Source organism: Talpa occidentalis, unplaced genomic scaffold, assembly GCF_014898055.3.
Source record: "Talpa occidentalis isolate TD23 unplaced genomic scaffold, MPIMG_talOcc4v2.1 talOcc4.5, whole genome shotgun sequence".
In the NCBI taxonomy this organism is placed as follows: Eukaryota; Metazoa; Chordata; class Mammalia; order Eulipotyphla; family Talpidae; genus Talpa; species Talpa occidentalis.
The window spans coordinates 59,865,581-59,883,998 of record NW_023604861.1 but is presented as its reverse complement, the minus strand read 5'-3'; the positions used below and the strand labels follow the sequence as shown (position 1 = coordinate 59,883,998).

The following is an 18,418-nucleotide window of genomic DNA, read 5'->3' as shown; positions in this document are numbered from 1 at the left end:
CACAGAGACTGAGGATAATGAGGCAGTATAAGTCCCAACAAATGGGAAAATTTGCCACTGAAGAATCAGAAGTAAATGTAGAATCTGATTGAAAGGATTTATGTATGTTTTAAATGTCCAAAGTGATAAAAATATTAGCATCCATGAAATAGGAAAGGATGAATTATTAAAAAGGAAAAAAAGGCCCATATGAAAGAAATATTAAGAAATATAGGAAGTAAAACAAAGGGTCATTTATGTTGTGAAAACACACTTGTAAAGGTGAATCTATAACTCCTAAAATACAATGATGTAAACCAAGTAATAGGGTGGAAAATAGGGTCATAGAAATAAAAAAAAAGTATATTAATTGGTGGGCTTGGTGTAGCTAGAAGAAAGAATTGCAAGGTAAAACTAAAGAAATCTCCCAGAATGCAAAGAGATACCGATATGGGAAAAATAGTTTGCAGATTAAAAAATATGGAGGATGGGGGCCTCCCTGGTGGCACAAGGGGTTAAGCATCAGCACTATGAAGCAATCCACAGCAACTGCAGCACAAGTTCAATCCCTAGCCAGGAAGATGATCCACATGGCTCAGAAGATCTCTCCTGTCTCTCCCACTGCTCCCCTCAGCAGTGTATTTCAGTCAGTCCCCCTGTTCTATTCCTCACTCTCTCTCTGGTGAATCCTCTAACCCCCCCCCCCCAACCACCACCACCACCTCTGGCCTATACCCCAGCTCTTAGATGCATAAATAAATAAATCTTTTTTAAAAATGTGGAGGATAAAATGAGAAATTCCCACATACAACTGAGAAGAAAAGGGTAACAGTCAAGAATTTTTCAGAATTGAAGAAAAACAGGAGTCCTCACAGTGAAAAAGTTTACTATGTACTAAGAAGGGAAAATAGATAACTTGTATATCTAATTATATCATGATGCAACTTAAAATATATAAAAAGTAAATCTTCAATGGTATTAAAAAAAAGAAAAGCTAGACCTGACAATCCACTTTTTATCAGAAATAACTAGAATTCTCTACCAAGCCAGATAGTCATTTGGCAGAGTGAGGGAGGGGCTGTTCAACCAATTACACAGCCATTGAAGACACGTATACCCATTTCCCAGGAATAGTGCTTTTAAGCTCATCTGGGGCATTTTCCAAAGTACAGGTTCTAGCGGGATATAACGCCTTAAGGCATGATAGCAAGCATTTTTTTTAAATTAAGGTATAGAAATTATCCAAGTGCATCAAACATGATAAGAGTAAAGTTTCGTGCCACTGTTTCATCTTATATGAGAAACACACATACATAAATACATATGCCTGTACAGGCACACCTTGGATACTGTGGGTTCAGACCACAATGAAACAAGTCACACAGTTTTGTTTTTTTCCCCAATGCATAAAAAGGTTATGTTTACACCATATTTTGGTCTGTTAAGTGTATAATAGTATTATGTTTAAAAAATCAATATACATAATTTACCAAGTACTTTGATACTTAAAAAAATGATAATCATCATCTGAGCTTTGAGTGAGGTTAATCTTTTTTTTAATTAATTTTTCAAATTTTTTTACATCATTGTTATTTTTAAACAATATTTGCTTCCCCCCACTCCCTCAGGTGTAGTCCCCATAGAGTTTCCTTCACCAGTGCACCTGTGCACATCACCTCAATTCCCTGTGCTCCTCCCTCCCTCCCTCTGATCCCTGTCCCACCTCCTCCCCTGCAGTATGTCTCTGATTTATAATTGTCTGTTTTTGCTTTGCTGTGTTTTGTATTGTTACTATTTTTTTACACTGATGTCTTATTTGGTTCCCCTATATTCCTACTATCAGTGAAACCATCCAATATTTTTCTTTTTCCTTCTGGCTTATTTCACTGAGCTACATCCATGTTGCTGCGAAAGGCATGATTTTATCATTTGATTGCACAATAATATTCCATTGTGTATATATACCACATTTTCTTGATCCAGTCATCTATTTTTGGGCATTTGGGTTGTGTCCAGGTTTTACCTATTGTAAATAGTGCTGCAATGAACATAGGTGTACAGGTGGTCTTTTGAATCAGTGTTTTTGTGTCCTTTGGGTAGATCCCTAGGAGTGGAATTGCTGGTCATATTTAGTAGACTGAGGAACCTCCAGACACCTTTCCATAGTGGTTGGACCAGTTTGCACTCCCACCAGCAATGTAGGAGAATTCCTTTTTTCACCACATCCTCGCCAACATTTGTTGTTGCTCGTTTTTTTTGATATGTGCCATTCTTACTGGTATAAGGTGGGGGCCTCCCTGGTGGCACAAGGGCTTAAGCATCAGCACTATGAAGCAATCCACAGCTACTGCAGCACAAGTTCAATCCCCGGCCAGGAAGGTGACCCACATGGCTCAGCAGATCTCTCCTGTCTCTCCCACTGCTCCCCTCAGCAGTGTATTTCAGTCAGTCCACCTGTTCTATTCCTCACTCTCTCTCTGGTGAATCCTCTAACACCTCCCCCCCCCCCAGGTGGTTTTGATTTGCATTTCCCTGATAAGGGATGTTGAACATTGTTTCATATGCCTGTTGGCCATTTGCATTTTCTCTTTGGAGAAAGGTCTTTTAAGTTCTTCTTTCCATTTCTTGACTGGATTGTTTTATTTTGTTTTTGTTGAGCCCTCTGTGAGTTCTTTGTGTATCTTTGTGATCAGTCCCTTATCAGTTGAATGGAGTGCAAAGATTTTTTTCCCAATCAGTGGCTTATCTCTCTGTTTTGGTTAATGTCTGTTTTGCTGTACAGAAGCTTTTCAGTTTGATGTAATCCCAGTTTTTTATCTTTTCCTTGATTACCTTTGCTTTGGGGGATGAGTTTTTAAAGATGTTATTGCGATGTATGTCTTGTAGTGTTTTACCTATATTTTCTAATATATATTTTATGGTTTCAGGTCTCATGTCCAGTTCTCTTATCCATTTTGAGTTGATTTTTGTGCACAATGAGAGGTAGTGGTCTAGTTTCATTTTTTTGCATGTGGTGGTCCAGTTTTCCCAACACAGTGAATAAACTGTGTTCCATTGCATGTTCTTTGTTCCTTTATCAAAGATCAGTTGTCCATATAAGTGTGATTTTGTTTCTGGGCTCTCTATTTGGTTCCATTGGTCTGTGTGTTTTTGTTCCAATACCAAACTGTTTTAATTATTATGGCTTTGCAGTATAGCTTGAAGTTTGGAAGTGTGATGCCTCCTTTCTCCATTGTTTTCATCAGTAGGGCTTTGGCTATTCATGGTTTTTTGTGGTTCCGTATGAATTTCATCAGTATTTCTTCTATTTCTTTGAAAAATGTCATTGAGATTTTTATTGGAATAGCATTGAATCTGTTTATTGTTTTGGTAGGATGGACATTTTAATAATGTTAATTCTTCCAATCCATGAGCAGGGAATGTCTTTCCATTTCTTTGTGTCTTCTATTTCTTTTAACAATGTTTTATAATTATCTTTGCATAGGTCTTTCACCTCTTTTGTTAGGTTTATTCCCAAGTATTTGATTTTTTTTGTTTCAATTGTAAAAGGGATGGTTTTCTTGATTTCTTCTTCAGATTGATTGTTTGCATATAGGAAGGCTACTGATTTTTGTGTGTTGATATTGTATCCTGCTACTTTACTGAACTGGTTATTTCAAGTAGTTTTTCTGTGGAGTTTTTGGGGTTCTCTATGTATATTATCATATCGTCTGCAAATAGTGATAGTTTTACTTCTTTCCCTATTTGGATTCCTTGTATGTCTTTCTCTTGTCTTATTGCCCTGGCTAGGACCTCCAGTATTATATTGAAGATCAGTGGTGAGAGAGGACATCCTTGTCTTGTTACTGATATTAAAGGAAAGGCCTTCAGCTTTTCGCCATAGAGAATAATATTGGCTGTCGGTTTGTCGTATATGGCTTTTATCATGTTATGTTCCTTCTATCCGAGAATTTCAAGGGCCTTCATCATAAATGGATGTTGGACTTTGTTGAATGTTTTCTCAGCATCTTATTGATATGATCATATGGTTTTTCTTTTTCTTTTTGTTAATGTGTTGAATTACACTGATCAATTTTCATATATGCTGAGCCATCCTTGTGCCCCTGGGATGAATCCCACTTGATCATGGTGTATTATCCCTTTGATACATTGTTGGATTCTGTTGGCATGGATTTTGTTGAGGATTTTTGCATCAGTGTTCATTAGGCGATTGGCCTGTAATTTTCTTTCTTTGTGCTTTGTTTGGTTTTGGTATTAGTGTAATGTTGGCTTCAGAGAACGTATTTGGTAGAATTCCTTCTTTCTCAATTTTTTGGAAGAGTTTTTGTAGAATAGGCTCTAACTCACTGCTGAACGTTTGGTAGAATTCATTTGTGAAGCCATCTGGACCTGGACTTTCGTTTTTGGGGAGTGCTTTGATTACTGCCTCAATTTCGCTGCTTGTAATTGGTCTGTTTAGTTGTTCTATTTCTTCTTTGTCCAGCTTTGGATGATTATATCATTCTAGGAATCTGTCCGTATCTTCTAGGTTGTGGAATTTGTTTGCATATAAGTATTCATAGCAATCTCTGATTATTCTTTTGATTTCTACTGAGTCTGTTGTGATTTCTCCTCTTTCATTTATAATCCTATTTATATGTATTTTCTCCCGTTTTTTTCTTTGTGAGCCTGTCTAAAGGTTTGTGTATTTTGTTTATTTTTTCAAAGAACCAACTTTTGGTTTCATTGGCCTTTTGGATTGTTTTTTTAATTTCCATTTTGTTTATTTCTTCTTTGATTTTTATTATCTCCTTTCTTCTACTGGCTTTAGGGTTTTTTTTGTTGTTCTTTTTCTAGCTCTTTGAGATGTGAGATTAGGTTGTTTCTTTGGGTTCTTTCTTGTTTCTTAATGTGAGCCTGTATTGATATATATTTTCCTCTTATTACTGCTTTTGCCACATCCCATATATTCTGGAAAGAGGTGTCCTCCTTGTCATTCAACTCAAAGTATTTTTTAATTTCTTCTTTGATCTCCTCATTAGTTCAGTGGTTTTCCAGTAGTGTGGATTTCAATCTCCATGAAGTGGGAGGGTTCCTTGTTTTCTTTTCATGATTTATTTCTAGTTTGATGCCTTTATGATTGGAGAAGATAGTTAGAATGATTTTGATCTTCATGTATCTGTTGATGTTTGTCTTGTGGCCCAGTATGTGGTCAGTTCTAGAGAATGATCCATGCACGCTTGAGAAAAATGTGTACTCGGATTTTTTTTTGGATGCAGTGTCCTATAGATGTCTGTTAAGTCAATGAGTACTATGTCATTATTTAGGGCACTAGTGTCTTTGTTTATTTTTTGTCTCATTGATCTGTCTATTGGTGGGAGTGGGGTGTTGAAGTCTCTCACTATATATGTACTTTCTTTAATGTCTGTTTTCAGAGCTGATAATAATTGTCTAATATATTTTGGTGTCCCTTCATTTGGTGAGTATATGTTGATATATACTGGTGTATTGTCCCCTTGACCATAATGTAGTGTCCGTCTTTGTCTCTTTTTACCTTTTTTTAAAAAAAGATTTATTTATTCATGCATGCAAGAACCAGGGTACAGGCCAGATATGCAGGAGGGTGAGAGGATTCACCAGAGACGGAACGGGGAGCAGAACAGGCAGACTGACTGAAATACACTGCCAAGGGGAGCAGTAGGCAAGACAGGAGAGGTCTGCTATACCATGTGTGATTCTCACTGGCCAGCGGGGATCGAACCCACGCTGCAGAGGCCCAGACAGCTTCGTAGCACTGCGCTCAACTGCCAGCGCCACCAGGGTAGGCCCTCTTTTTACTTTTTTTAATTTGAAGTCTATTTCATCTGATATAAGTATAGCTGTTTCTGCCTTCTTTTTTGGTCCATTTTCTTGTAGGATTGTTTTCCAACCTTTTACTTTCAGTCTCTGTTTATCTTTTGTGGTTAAATGTGTTTCCTGGATATAGCAGAAGTTTGGATTTTTTAATTATTTATTTATTTATGCATACAAGAGCTGGGGTACAAGCCAGAGATGCAGGGGGGTTAGAGGATTCACCAGAGACAGAGTGGGGAGTAGAACAGGCAGACTGACTGAAATACACTGCTGAGGGAAGCAGCAGGCGAGACAGGAGAGGTCTGCCTTGCCATGTGGGTTCCCCGCTTACTGGCTGGGGATCGAACTTGTGCTTCAGAGGCCACACACTGCTTCATAGTATGGTGCTTAACCCTGTGCACCACTAGGAGGTCCTTGGATTTTGTTTTTTTGTTTTTTTAAAGATTTATTTATTTATTTTATACAAGAACTGAGGTATAGGTCAGAAGCATGGGAGGGTGAGAGAATTCACCAGACCCAGAGCGGGGAGCAGAGCAGGCAGACGGACCAAAGACACTGCTGAGGGGAGCAGCTGGCGAGGCAGGAGAGGTCTACTGTGCCATGTGGGGGTTCTCCCTGGCCAGCGGGGAATCGAACCAGTGCTGCAAAGGCTGTAGACAGCTTCACAGCGCAGCGCTCAACTGCTGCACCACTGAGGAGGCCCTGGATTTTGTTTGTTAATCCAGCCTGCTACTCTCTGTCTTTTTATTGATGAGTTTAATCCATTTACATTTAGAGTTAATATTGATATGTTGGCATCTGTATTTGCCATGTTGTTGGTCCTATTTGTGATCTTATTCCTTGCTTTATTCTGTTCTTCTTGTTCATTCCTCTGTTGGTTTTGGCTTTAGGACTTACTGTAGAATTTTTTGGAGTAGGGGTTTAGTTGTAATGAATTTCTGGAGTTTCTATTTGTCTAAGAAGGTCCGTATTTTTTCTGCATAGAAGAAGGAGATCTTTGCAGGGTAAAGTATTTTTTGGAGAAGTCTGAAGTTAGTTAACCTGAATGGTTTTCCCTTGTAAGTTATCTGTTTCTTCCCCCTTGCCAGTTTCATTATTTTTTCCTAGTCTTGGACTCTTGCAAGCTTTACAATTATGTGTCTTGCTGTAGTTGTCTTTTCATTGTGGTAACTGGGTGTTCTTCTTGCTTCTTGTATGTCTATATTCGTCTCCTTTTTCATGCTTGGGAAGTTTTCTTCAGTTATCTCCTTGAAGAGTTTCTCAATTCCTTTGTCTCTCTTCTCATCTTCTGGAATGCCTATAACTCTTACATTTCCTCTCTTCATGGAGTCTGATAATTATCAAAAAAAAGTCTTCATACTTCTTCCTTTGCACTTCTCTCTCCTTTTCTCTTTTGGCTCTTTTTATTTCTGTATCTTTGAGAGTACTGATTCATTCTTCCATTTCATTGATTCTGTTTTCATGGCTTTTCCCAGAGTTCTTTATCTCCTCTAGTAATCTTTTAATCTGCTGCATTTCTTTTCTTTCCTTTCTTGAGGTCTCAGTTTCATTCTTCAGTTCAGTGATTATTTGTCTCAAATCATTTTTTTCCTTTTCATTTTCTTTCTGCTTTTTAATCATGATGATCATTAATTCTCTTTTTTTTTTTTAAAGATTTATTTATTTATTTGTACAAGCACTGGGTACAGTCAGAAGTGCGGAGGGTGAGAGAACTCACCAGAGCCAGAGCGGGGAGCAGAGCAGGCAGAAGGACCGAAGTACACTGCTGAGGGGAGCAGTGGGCGGCAGGAGAGGTCTGAGTGCCATGTGGGACCCTCCTCTGGTGGCCGGGGAGCAGCTGGGAATCGAACCGGCGCTGCAGAGGCTGCGGGCAGCTTCACAACCCAGCGCTCAACTGCTGCGCCACCAGGGAGGCCCCATTAATTCTCTTTTTGACAGGCCGAGAAGTTCTTCCATGTCACTGTTGAGCTCTGGTGACTGTATTTCTTTTTTGTGGTGTGTCCTCCTCCTGCGGGCTTTCTTGGTTATTTGTATTTTTCCTTCTCCCTGCTGTTTGCTTTCTAATTAGTTCTATGCTTTGGAACGTTGTGCCACTGGTGTTGGCGGACATCTATTTGGGGTGCTCCTTCAGTGGTGTCAGAAACCGTTTACCAGACCAAGACCAGCACTCGTAGGCCAAAACTCCACCAGGGTGCTGATGCTGTGTTGCAGGGCACTCTCTTACAGTTCTCTCCCTCTGTATTTACTCAATTCCAGCAGGCAATCAGCTAATTGGTGATTTTGCTTTGGTCACTAGGTGGCACTTGAGATCTGTACTTGCTGACCTGTGCTTTTTCCCAGTGGTTCTCTGAGAAACAGAGTGGGGGAGGAGAGCACCTCAACACCGGGGCTCTTGTTCAAGCTGGGTGCTGTGTCTGCCCCATCTTCACCTGATGCTGTGCCTGCAGCTGTATGGATCCTGTACATTGAATTCTGCACTCCAGGTCTCAGTTCCAGGGCTATGAGATCCAAAACTCTGGCTGTCACCCTGTGCAGTGCTCACTGTTATGGCGCGTCCCACACCCCAGATCCTGTGCCTGGCTCTAGTTCCAGAATGGGGTCTTGCTCCACAGCTTGTTCCCTTCTTACCCCCGTTTGTGTGGCCCACCCTCTCTCAGAGCCTGAGGGTGGTTTTGGAATCCCTGGCTTCCAACTGTCAGGAAGTTGGTGATTTTGTTCTGGTCACTAGGTGGTGCCAGAGATCTTTCCTAGTATCCTTCCAGAATTCCTGGAGGGGGGGAGGGTGGGGAACAACCCCACCTTTATTCTGTAGAGCGCCTCAACGGCGGCGGCGTCAGGGAGCTGTGTCTGCCCTGTGCCCCGCTGTTGTAGGGATCCCAGGCCCCGAATTTTGTGCCCCGGTTCTCAGTTCCATACCCCTCAGATCCGGGATGCGGGTGGTAGCCCAGTTAAATGTCCGCAGAAATGGCACCTTTTGCACCCTGCTCCTGTGCCCGGGCACCTGGTTTTTGATTACTCAGTGAGGGTCATTCACCTCAGTGACGATTCCATGTGTCTCCCCACGAACCTAGGTCGTGGGCACGGAGACCTGGGCAGCGTGATCTGGGTATGCTTTTGGAGCGCCCACTCCTTTCCGCACAAATTTACCACCTGGCCTTGGGCTATTTGCAGGTCTGTCCATGGAGTCCTTATCTTCCTCTAATGGCGCTCAGAGCCCTTCGCTAACCTCCATGGCAATTCCCAATCAGTTCTCCACAGTTCCTGTTTGCAGGGTGCAGTGCCTGCAGTAGTTCCTATCCACTCACTGTCCTGCTTGATCTGTAGTTTGTTGTTGTTTTTCCTCCTTTCTGTTGGTCAGAGTGTGCCAGCTTTGTGGGTGGGGGAGGGTAGCAGATTTCTAGAGGTTAATCTTTTTGCTGGTGGAGGGTCTTATCCTGATGTTGATAGCTGCTGACTGTTGAGCATAGTGGTTACTAGATGTTAGGGTTACAATGGCAATTTCTTAAAATAGATAACAATGAAGTTTGCCACATTGAATTTGATTTAAATCAAAAGCTAAAAATGACTTAAGCATGTCAAAAGTTGGGATAGGCCAAAAGCTAGGTCTCTTATGTTGTTAGCCAAGGTTTGGGACCAAGCAAAGTTCTTAAAGGGAATTAAATGTGCTACTCCAGTGAATATAAAGATAAGAAAGAAAAACAGTATTACTGCTGAGAGAGAGAAGGTCTGAGTGGCCCAGATAGAAAATGAAGCCAGTCACAACTTTTCCTTAAATCAAAGCCTCATCCAGAGCAGTACTCTAGTTTCCTTTAATTGTATGAAGACTAAGAGGTGAGGAAGTTACGGAAGGCAAGTTTGAAATAGCAGAGGTTGCATCATGAGGTTTAAAAAAAGAATCAGTGTCCACGGCATAAAAGTACAAGGTGAGGCAACCAGTGCTGATGTAGAAGTTACCTAAAGTTATCCAGAAGATCTGGCTAAAATAAGATATTGAAGGTGGCTGTGCCAAATGAGATTTTCATTGTAGATTGAACAGTTCAGATTGAAAGAAGATGCCATCTAGGATTTCTGTAGCTAGGGAAGGCAGTGCCTGGCTCCAAAGCTTCAGAGGACAGGCTGATGCTTGTTAGAGGCTAATTCAACTAGAGTATTTTAAGTTAAAGCCAATGTTCATATAATATTCCACAAACGCCAGAGTCCTTAAAAATGATACCAGATCTACTCTGCCTATGCTCTACAAATGAAAGAAAGTCTGGAAGACAGAATACCTGTTTACAGCATGGCTTAATAAATATTTTAAGCCCACTGTTGAGAATCTCTGGCTTAGGGAAAAAAAGATTCAAAATATTACTGTTCATTGACAATGCATCTAGTCACATAAGAACTCTGATGGAGATATATAAGGAGATAAATGTTTCCATGCCTACTAACAAATCATCCATTCTGCCACCCATGCATTAAGGATTCATTTTGTCTTTCAATTCTTATTATTTAAGAAATATATTTTGTAAGGTTATAGCTGCCACAAAGTGATTCCTCTGATGGATCTGGGCAAGGTCAATTGAAAGCCTTCTGGAAAGGATTTGCCATTCTAGATACCATTAAGAACATTCATGGTTTAGGGGAAGAGGTCAAATTAACAACATTAACAGGAGTTTGGAAGGAATGGATTTCAAAACTCAAGGATGACTTGAGAGGTTCAAGACTTCAGTGAAGTAAGTGACTGCAGATATGGTAGAAATGAGAGAAGTAGAACTAGAGGTGGAGTATGAAGATGTGACCATAGTGCTGCAATCTCATGATAAAACTTAAATGGATGAGCAGTTGAATCATGCATAAGCAAAAAAAAGTGGTTTCATGAGATGGAATCTACTCCTGGTAAAGATGCTGTGAACACTGTTTAAATGACCACAAAAGGTTTAGAATGTCAACTTAGTTGATAAAGCAGCGGCAGAGTTTGTAATCAATCATTGACTCTAAAAATCAGAGAAATTCTGTGGGTAAAATGCTATCAAACAGCACTGTTTACACAGAATCTTTTGTGCAAGGAACTTTGACAAGTTAAGCATTTTGGCTTTTGATTTAAAGTGAGAGATGTGCAACTTTCACTTGAATCCTTAAAGGCTATTTTAGGGTTATTATTTGGCCTAATTTCAATATTGTAGGGCTATTATTTTACCTAATTTCAGTTATTTGGCTTAATTTCAATTTCTCTTTCAAAGGAGAGATGTCTGAAGAGATTCAGAGAAACAGGAGAATGATCAGTGTAGCAATCAGAACAAATAATAATTACCTATTAAATTTGCCATTACATATGGGCATGGTTCAGGCACCCTGAAACAATCATCAAAGGTCACTGAAGGCAGGTTATCATGACAGATATAGTAATAATGAAAACGGTTGAAATAGTGTGACACTTACCAAAATAGGACTCAGAAACATGAAGTGAACACATGCTGTTGGAAAAATAATGCCAGCAGACTTACTCAATGCAGGGAACCACAAACCTTCAATTTGTAAAACACACGCAGTATCCGCAAAGCAAATTAAAGTGAAGAGCAATGAAACAAGATAAATCTATGTAGGATCCTGAAGAAAATGTGTTTCTTACTGTGGATCATAGTCAAAAGTATTTGAAAGCTATCACTTAGAGTTGTTTCCATATGTGCAGAAGGATGTTTGTTACAGCCTTGTTTGAAGTTGAAATATTGAAAACTGAAATCAACTTAATTGTATACTAGGCAATGTAATTAAGTAACTTAATTTTACAACTGACCCTTGAACAACATGGGTTTGTATTGCACATCCACTTACATGTGAATTTTCTAATAAACACTGTAGACTTATGGTACCAATAAATACGGGGCAGTGCTTTAAGTGTATTTTCCTTATGATTTTTTAATAACATTTTCTTTTTTCTAGCTTTACCGTAAGAGTGCAGTATATAATATGTAATAAACAGCAATATGTTTTAATTGACTGTTAGCAGTAAGACTTCCAATCAGCAGCAGGTATTAGTAATTAAATTTTGGGGGAGTCAAGTTATTCAGAGATATTTGACTATGCAGGATCAGCACCTCCAACTACCATGTTGTTCAACAGTCAATTGTATATCTAAATGGTGTAGAAAAAGTTAAAAGGAATTGGTGGGCCTCCCAGGTGGTCTAGGGGTTAAGTCTCAACACTTGCATGGCTAAGGCCTGAGTTTTATCCCCGGCCAGGGAGCTAACCCACATATGGCACAACAGACTTCCCCGGTCTCCGCCGCTGCTGCCCTTAGCAGTGTATTTCAGTCAATTCGCTTATTCTGCTCCCCGCTCTGTCTCTGGTGACTCCTTGCAACCCCCCTCCACCCCTCACCTCTGGCTTATACCCCAATTTTCTATGAAAAAAAAGTTAAAAGTAATTAACTAATTTGTTTGAAACACAGGTGCATCCCAAAAACAATATATTGAATGAAAATTATAGTAAATTTTTAACAGTAGAATATATGTATAAAAATGTAAACGATGTTGCACCAAACCTCTCCAATTTTTTTTTAAAGAGGCATGTATTTTTATTTATTTATGATTTATTTATTTGTTTGTTTGTTTTGTTTATACATGCACTGGGTACAGTCAGAAGTGCGGGAGGGTGAGAGAATTCACCAGAGCCAGAGCGGGGAGCAGAGCAGGCAGAAGGACCGAAGTACACTGCTGAGGGGAGCAGCGGGCAGCAGGAGAGGTCTGCGCGCCATGTGGGACCCACCTCCGGTGGCCGGGGAGCAGCCGGGGATCGAACCTGCACTGCAGAGGCCGCGGGCAGCTTTGCAACCCAGCGCTCAACCGCTGCGCCACCGGGGAGGCCCTCTTCAGTTTTGTTTTATCTGTAATGTTTTATTTTTTTAAAAAAAAGATCACATATACAATGTAGATACTTTAAATTTTATAACAGGAAAAATTGCTACACAAAATGATGACAGTGGATTTTATGTCATGGAAATATGAATGTTCATTAATTATATTATTAGTGTTTTTCTGTATTTTAAGCTTTGCACACAAAATCTTATTAAAAAGCAATTGTAGAGGGCCTCCCTGGTGGCGCAGCAGTTGAGCGCTGGGTTGCAAAGCTGCCCGCAGCCTCTGCAGCGCCGGTTCGATCCCCGGCTGCTCCCCGGCCTCCAGAGGAGGGTCCCACATGGCGCGCAGACCTCTCCTGAAGCCTGCTGCTCCCCTCAGCAGTGTACTTCGGTCCTTCTGCCTGCTCTGCTCCCCGCTCTGGCTCTGGTGAATTCTCTCACCCTTCTGCGCTTCTGACTGTACCCAGTGCTTGTATAAATAAATAAATAAATCTTTAAAAAAAAAAAAGCAATTGTAGATTTCTTGTAAATAGAATCCAAATTAGCTAATTTGATTGTCTTTTTTTCCTGTTGCAAACACTAACTACCACTCTGTCATATACTATGTATGTGCAAAAAAATGCATGAGCGAATCATAGAGGAAAAGATCTTCAAGGCACTTGTTTTACAAAGGAGACAGATCAGGAGATTTCACCAGCTCGCCAGTAGTCACTTCCTAGTTTATAGCTAGTCATACATCTAGTTTATTCCCTATTAGTTCTAAGTTCCTGTCATATTAAGTAGTCACCAGGCAGGGAGGAAAAAAAATGTTTTGGTTACATGTTATCTTTTACAATGCTAGCAACATAAAAAACATAATACCCAGTATCAATCTCTCCATTCTGTTTTCCTGTCATTGGAGGTAAAGATTTTAAGTCATCTGTAAAACAGTGTTGACTCTTTTGAGTTTAACACACATAAGCTTATCCATTTTAGGAGAATTTTCACAAACAAACTTCTGTTGAATAGGAAATGAAGTGGTTTTGAAACGCTAAGGAAAACTCATATAGTTAAATATTTATTGAATGAACAAATAGAGGTACAGGGCAGTTTATAATTATAAACTTTTATTTTTTTTAAAGATTTATTTATTTATACATATAAGAACTGGGGTACAGGCCAGAGTTGCAGGGGGTGAGAGGATTCACCAGAGACAGAGTGGGAACAGAAGAGGTGGATTGACTGAAATACACTGCTGAGAATCAGGAGAGGCCTGCTGTACCACGTGGGTACTCCCTGGCCTGGGATTGAACTCTTGCTGCAGTGGCTGCGGATAGCTTCATAGTTGCATCTTAGCCCCTTGTGCCACTACGGAGGTCCAATTATAAACTTTTAATAAGTGTCTTTCAAAGAGGTCTTTTTAGGGAAGAAATCCAGTTGTCTGAGCCAAATGGCCTTGATTTAAATGCAGTTATATTCTTTACTATTTACACTTTTATTAAGATAGTTTCTTGATGCTTTTTTATTCTAACTTCTCCAACCATTGCCTTCCTTTAGAACAAAATGTGCATGTCTTCAATTGACAGCAAGGAATTCTGAGGCTTGCCCTTTGTCAAGTAATAAAATAACCACTGGATATAAATACAAAAGACTACAGAGACAAATATCTACTGGGTAAGATACCTTGAGGATTTGTTGCAGGGTGTTTGTATTTTTGAAGGTGGGTCCTTTATTATTGTGGTCTATAGTCTTATGATGTTTTTAATTTTAATTTCTTATACCAAAAAATCTAAACTAAGAAACTAAACCCAACTCATATATTGTTCTTAGAATGGCAGTTAGAGAGCACACATGTATCATATAGCATGTACTGAACACTTGCCTGCTGGAGTCTGACTCAAGTGGGATAGTCTAGGATTACCCTATTTTGGACAGCCATTTCTCCTCTGAGCAAAGGTCATCTTAAGAATTGGGAATTTTCAGCCTTTCGAGGTTATTATTAAAAAGTAAGCAGGAACCAAAGATTTTTCTTCCTACACCTTCTCTTTCCAGACATTTCCTTCTTAGACATTCCTAGTCATCTTTTACTCTTTTTTTAAATTTATGTTTATTCAGCTAATGTTCATTTACATTGCTATATATGTTTTAGGACTTAGGTTCACACCTCTACAAATGTATGTTATCACACTACACCCATTACCAAAGCCCCAGTAATCCTCCACCATATCCACTGAGCCTCCCTGCCATTGTTCCACCCTTCTTTCTGGTAATCTGAGTTCTGCAATCAGATTTCAAGGGTTTATTTTGCTTTGTTTTTGCCTATTCCTTTGCTTTGTTGTTTATATTCCACATATGCTGAAATCTTCCAGTGTCTTGTCATTCTCCCTCTGACTTATTTCACTTGGCATAATCCCCTCCAGTTTCATCCGTGTTGTCACAAATGGCAAAATTTCATCTTTTTTTACTAGACGTTTTTAAAAAGCTAATATTTTACTGTGTGCCTGGAATTATCTCAAACACATTGTAAATACAAACTCAATATTTACCAAACACTCCTACCATATAACCATATAACTGCCATTTTAAAAATGGAAAATCAAAGCACAAAACAGAGGTTAAATAATTAATTCAACGTCACAGCACTGGTAAATGTGAGCCTGTGTAATCTAGTATCCTTTACGGTCAGCCTCCCTTGGTAAGTATTAGTGAGTAGCAATATAAATTGCTTTTGCTTTTAAATTAAGATATCGGATTTTCTCTTGCATATTTTATTGGCAGCATTTATGAATGCAACTTCTTGTGCAAGTGTAATCGACAAATGTGTCAAAACCGAGTTGTCCAACATGGACCTCAAGTGAGGCTACAGGTGTTCAAAACTGAGAAGAAAGGGTGGGGAGTACGCTGTCTAGATGACATTGACAGAGGGACATTTGTTTGCATTTATTCAGGTAAGCAAAGGTTTATTTTCAAATTACTCTCTAGTAAGATTTACATTTCTGAATCTCAAGTCCACTAGTCAGGGCCATTGAGATCTTATAACAAGGACAAGAACAACATGTGGAAGAGCATCAGAAAGGCAAGTGATTGGGAAATTGTGCACTGAAGGGATGAAGTAAATGTCTTAGAGTGCTAAAGATGTTCCAGAAAAGAAAAACTCAAAGATAAAATTTGATTATTGTATAAGGCACTTTTTTGGGGGTCTCCATGGGTACAGATGTTTTGGGGTAAGGTAAGAAAACTTTAAATAGGAAAACTAAATATTGACTTGCTAAGGTAAAGATTATCAGTTAAAGACTATCTTATTTGTTGTTTTAAGCTATTAGAATTTAACAAGTTAATTTTTTAATTTATATAAATATATATTTTACATCATTGTTCATTTTTGTACAATGCATGCTTGTATGCTATCTCCTTTCAGGTGTATTCCCTGTAAAATTCCCATCACCAATTCACCCATGAACCATCACTATAGTGATGCTTGTGCTCTTCTCTCCCCTTAACAAGTTAATTTTGTAATAAATACCTGTTTGTGATGAGTGAGGCAGTCAGGCAACTCACTCCATTTTAGGGACTTGAGTTTTGCACATTCTCAGTGAAACATCCCCACTTAGTGTGTTACAGTTCTGCATTACTCATTCTTTTAGGCCCCAGCCCCCAGGCCAGACATGCTAGTGACCTGTAGTCTTGTCTTTTTACCTGAGTGTCTGGCAAAAATCCTTACTTTCTTGAATAACTTTAAGAAAGTGAAAATCAAAATCAACAAAAAACTATGAACCAGAGACACTTTTAGGGGGGGGGGGCGGGAGGGGAGGGGTTGGGGTCAGAATGGGGGGCTGCAATTGTATGGGGAATATAACAATAAAATTTATTATTTAAAAAAAAAAATCCTTACTTTCTTATGAGCACCATAAAATAAGAAAGACTAGGGAAACACAGCTCTAGAGTTAGTCTAGGGCAGTTATGCTGGACTGAGTCTTTGCGACTAGGCAGCAAAGATAGCAATCCTCCTCTTATGAAATTCCAGGACAATAATTATCAGAATTGAGAATAGCCACACTTGAATCCTTGCCACATACCACTTACAAACACATAGTACACAACGTGCATAGACATTCATCTCATCTTTCTCAGAATAGCACTTGGATAAAAGTCAGCTACCTATAAAATGCCAAATGGTATCCAGCCAACACCATTGTCTTTATCTGCATTGCTAGAAAATTCACCTAAAATATCTCTGATCCAATAAATAATTTTAATTTGGTAACTGTAATTTTGAGTCCCTTGGAAGAAAATGCATTCAATTTTCAGACTAAGATTTTTAGTGTTACACTAATATTTAATATGTGAACAATAAATGCATGTTACTACAGGTTTAAATAAGTTACTTAATAAAAATGTATAGATTTTAATAAACCATTTACTATACTCAGAAACTGTAATTTTAAGATTAGAGTTAACTTTTCTTATTTTCTAAAGTGTATTCTGATCTGTATTTTTGTTTTATATTATTGAAACTAAGTCTTCTCTCTTTCATGTTATACCAAAACAGGCAAATGTTTCTTTTAGATGACCTTTGTTTGTTCATATACTGACAAACATGAAATCTCATTTATCTTTTATTATCTCTTACAGTAGTTTTCTAAGATGGGTTGATGTGTTTATCTCCATTCTAGAAATAAGGTATAATTTCATGAGACTCTTTAGTAACAGAACAGAATAAAGATGCCCCTTTGTTGTTTAGCATTTATATTATATTTTGCCTTTATTAAATTTCTTTTTTTTTTCTTTTAGGAAGATTACTAAGCAGATCTAACACTGAGAAACCTAATACTTTTGATGAAAACAGAAAAGAGAATATTACAAAAAATACATTGTCTAAAAAGAGGAAAATAGAAATTGCAGATTGTGAGGTTGAACTTCTCCCATTAGAATTGAAAACATGTGCTAGAAGTTCTGAGATTGAGAAGTGTTCACCTAAATTCAGTAATAATCCACAAAAGTCTACTATGTAAGTAAGATCTAAGGAACCCAGTCAAGATTGATCTATATTAATCAAGAGTGATTCTTTTTCTTTCTTACTTCCTTTCCCTATTCTTTATACTAGCATATATAAACTTTACAGTTGTAAGTTTAATATTGTGAGAAATCTAGGACACTTAAGATTTAAAAGTCAAGCCAATATATTTCATTTTTGGAGGTTTACCTTTAGAAACTTTATTATTTTAATCAGGTTCTTTATGGATGTCATATTTTCACATTTCTTTTAATTTTCTATCACCATTTTACTTGCAACACTTCATAGATTTTTTTCATTTCATTTTTTTTTAAAGGTTTATTTATGCATATAAGACTGGGGTACAGGCCAAAAGTATGGGGGGTGAGAGCATTCACCAGAGACAGAGTGGGAAATAGAATAGGCAGATTGACCGAAGTACTGCTGAGGGGAGCAGCGGCGAGGTCGGCGAGGGCGAGTCAGGAGAGGTCTGCTATGCCATATGGGTTGCTCCCTGGAGGGCCTGGGGATTGAATTCGTGCTGCAGTAGCTACGGATAGTTTCATAAATTGCGTCTTAACCCCTTACGCCACCAGGGAGGCCTGATTATTATTTTTTTTCATTTCTTAACATGCCAGAAAGAACTGAGTTTAAAATGTGATTTTGGGCCTCCCCGGTGGCGCAGTGGTTGAGCGCTGGGTTGCGAAGCTGCCCGCAGCCTCTGCAGCACCGGTTCGATCCCCATCTGCTCCCAGGCCACCGGAGGAGGGTCCCACATGGCGCGCAGACCTCTCCTG

At 39.0% G+C, this 18,418-nt stretch overlaps 1 protein-coding gene across 10 annotated transcripts in view; it reads left to right on the top strand.

Annotated features, from left to right (window-relative positions):
- The window catches only part of SETDB2 (SET domain bifurcated histone lysine methyltransferase 2), a 90,269-nt gene that overhangs the window by 35,914 nt on the left and 35,937 nt on the right, over positions 1-18,418 (top strand). For all 10 annotated transcript variants that reach the window (XM_054701286.1, XM_037527282.2, XM_054701278.1 and 7 more), the window contains 3 exons: positions 14,186-14,302; positions 15,407-15,576; positions 17,420-17,636. In XM_054701286.1, coding sequence (XP_054557261.1) covers positions 14,186-14,302; positions 15,407-15,576; positions 17,420-17,636 — 504 coding nt within the window. The remainder of the gene's footprint in view (positions 1-14,185; positions 14,303-15,406; positions 15,577-17,419; positions 17,637-18,418) is intronic.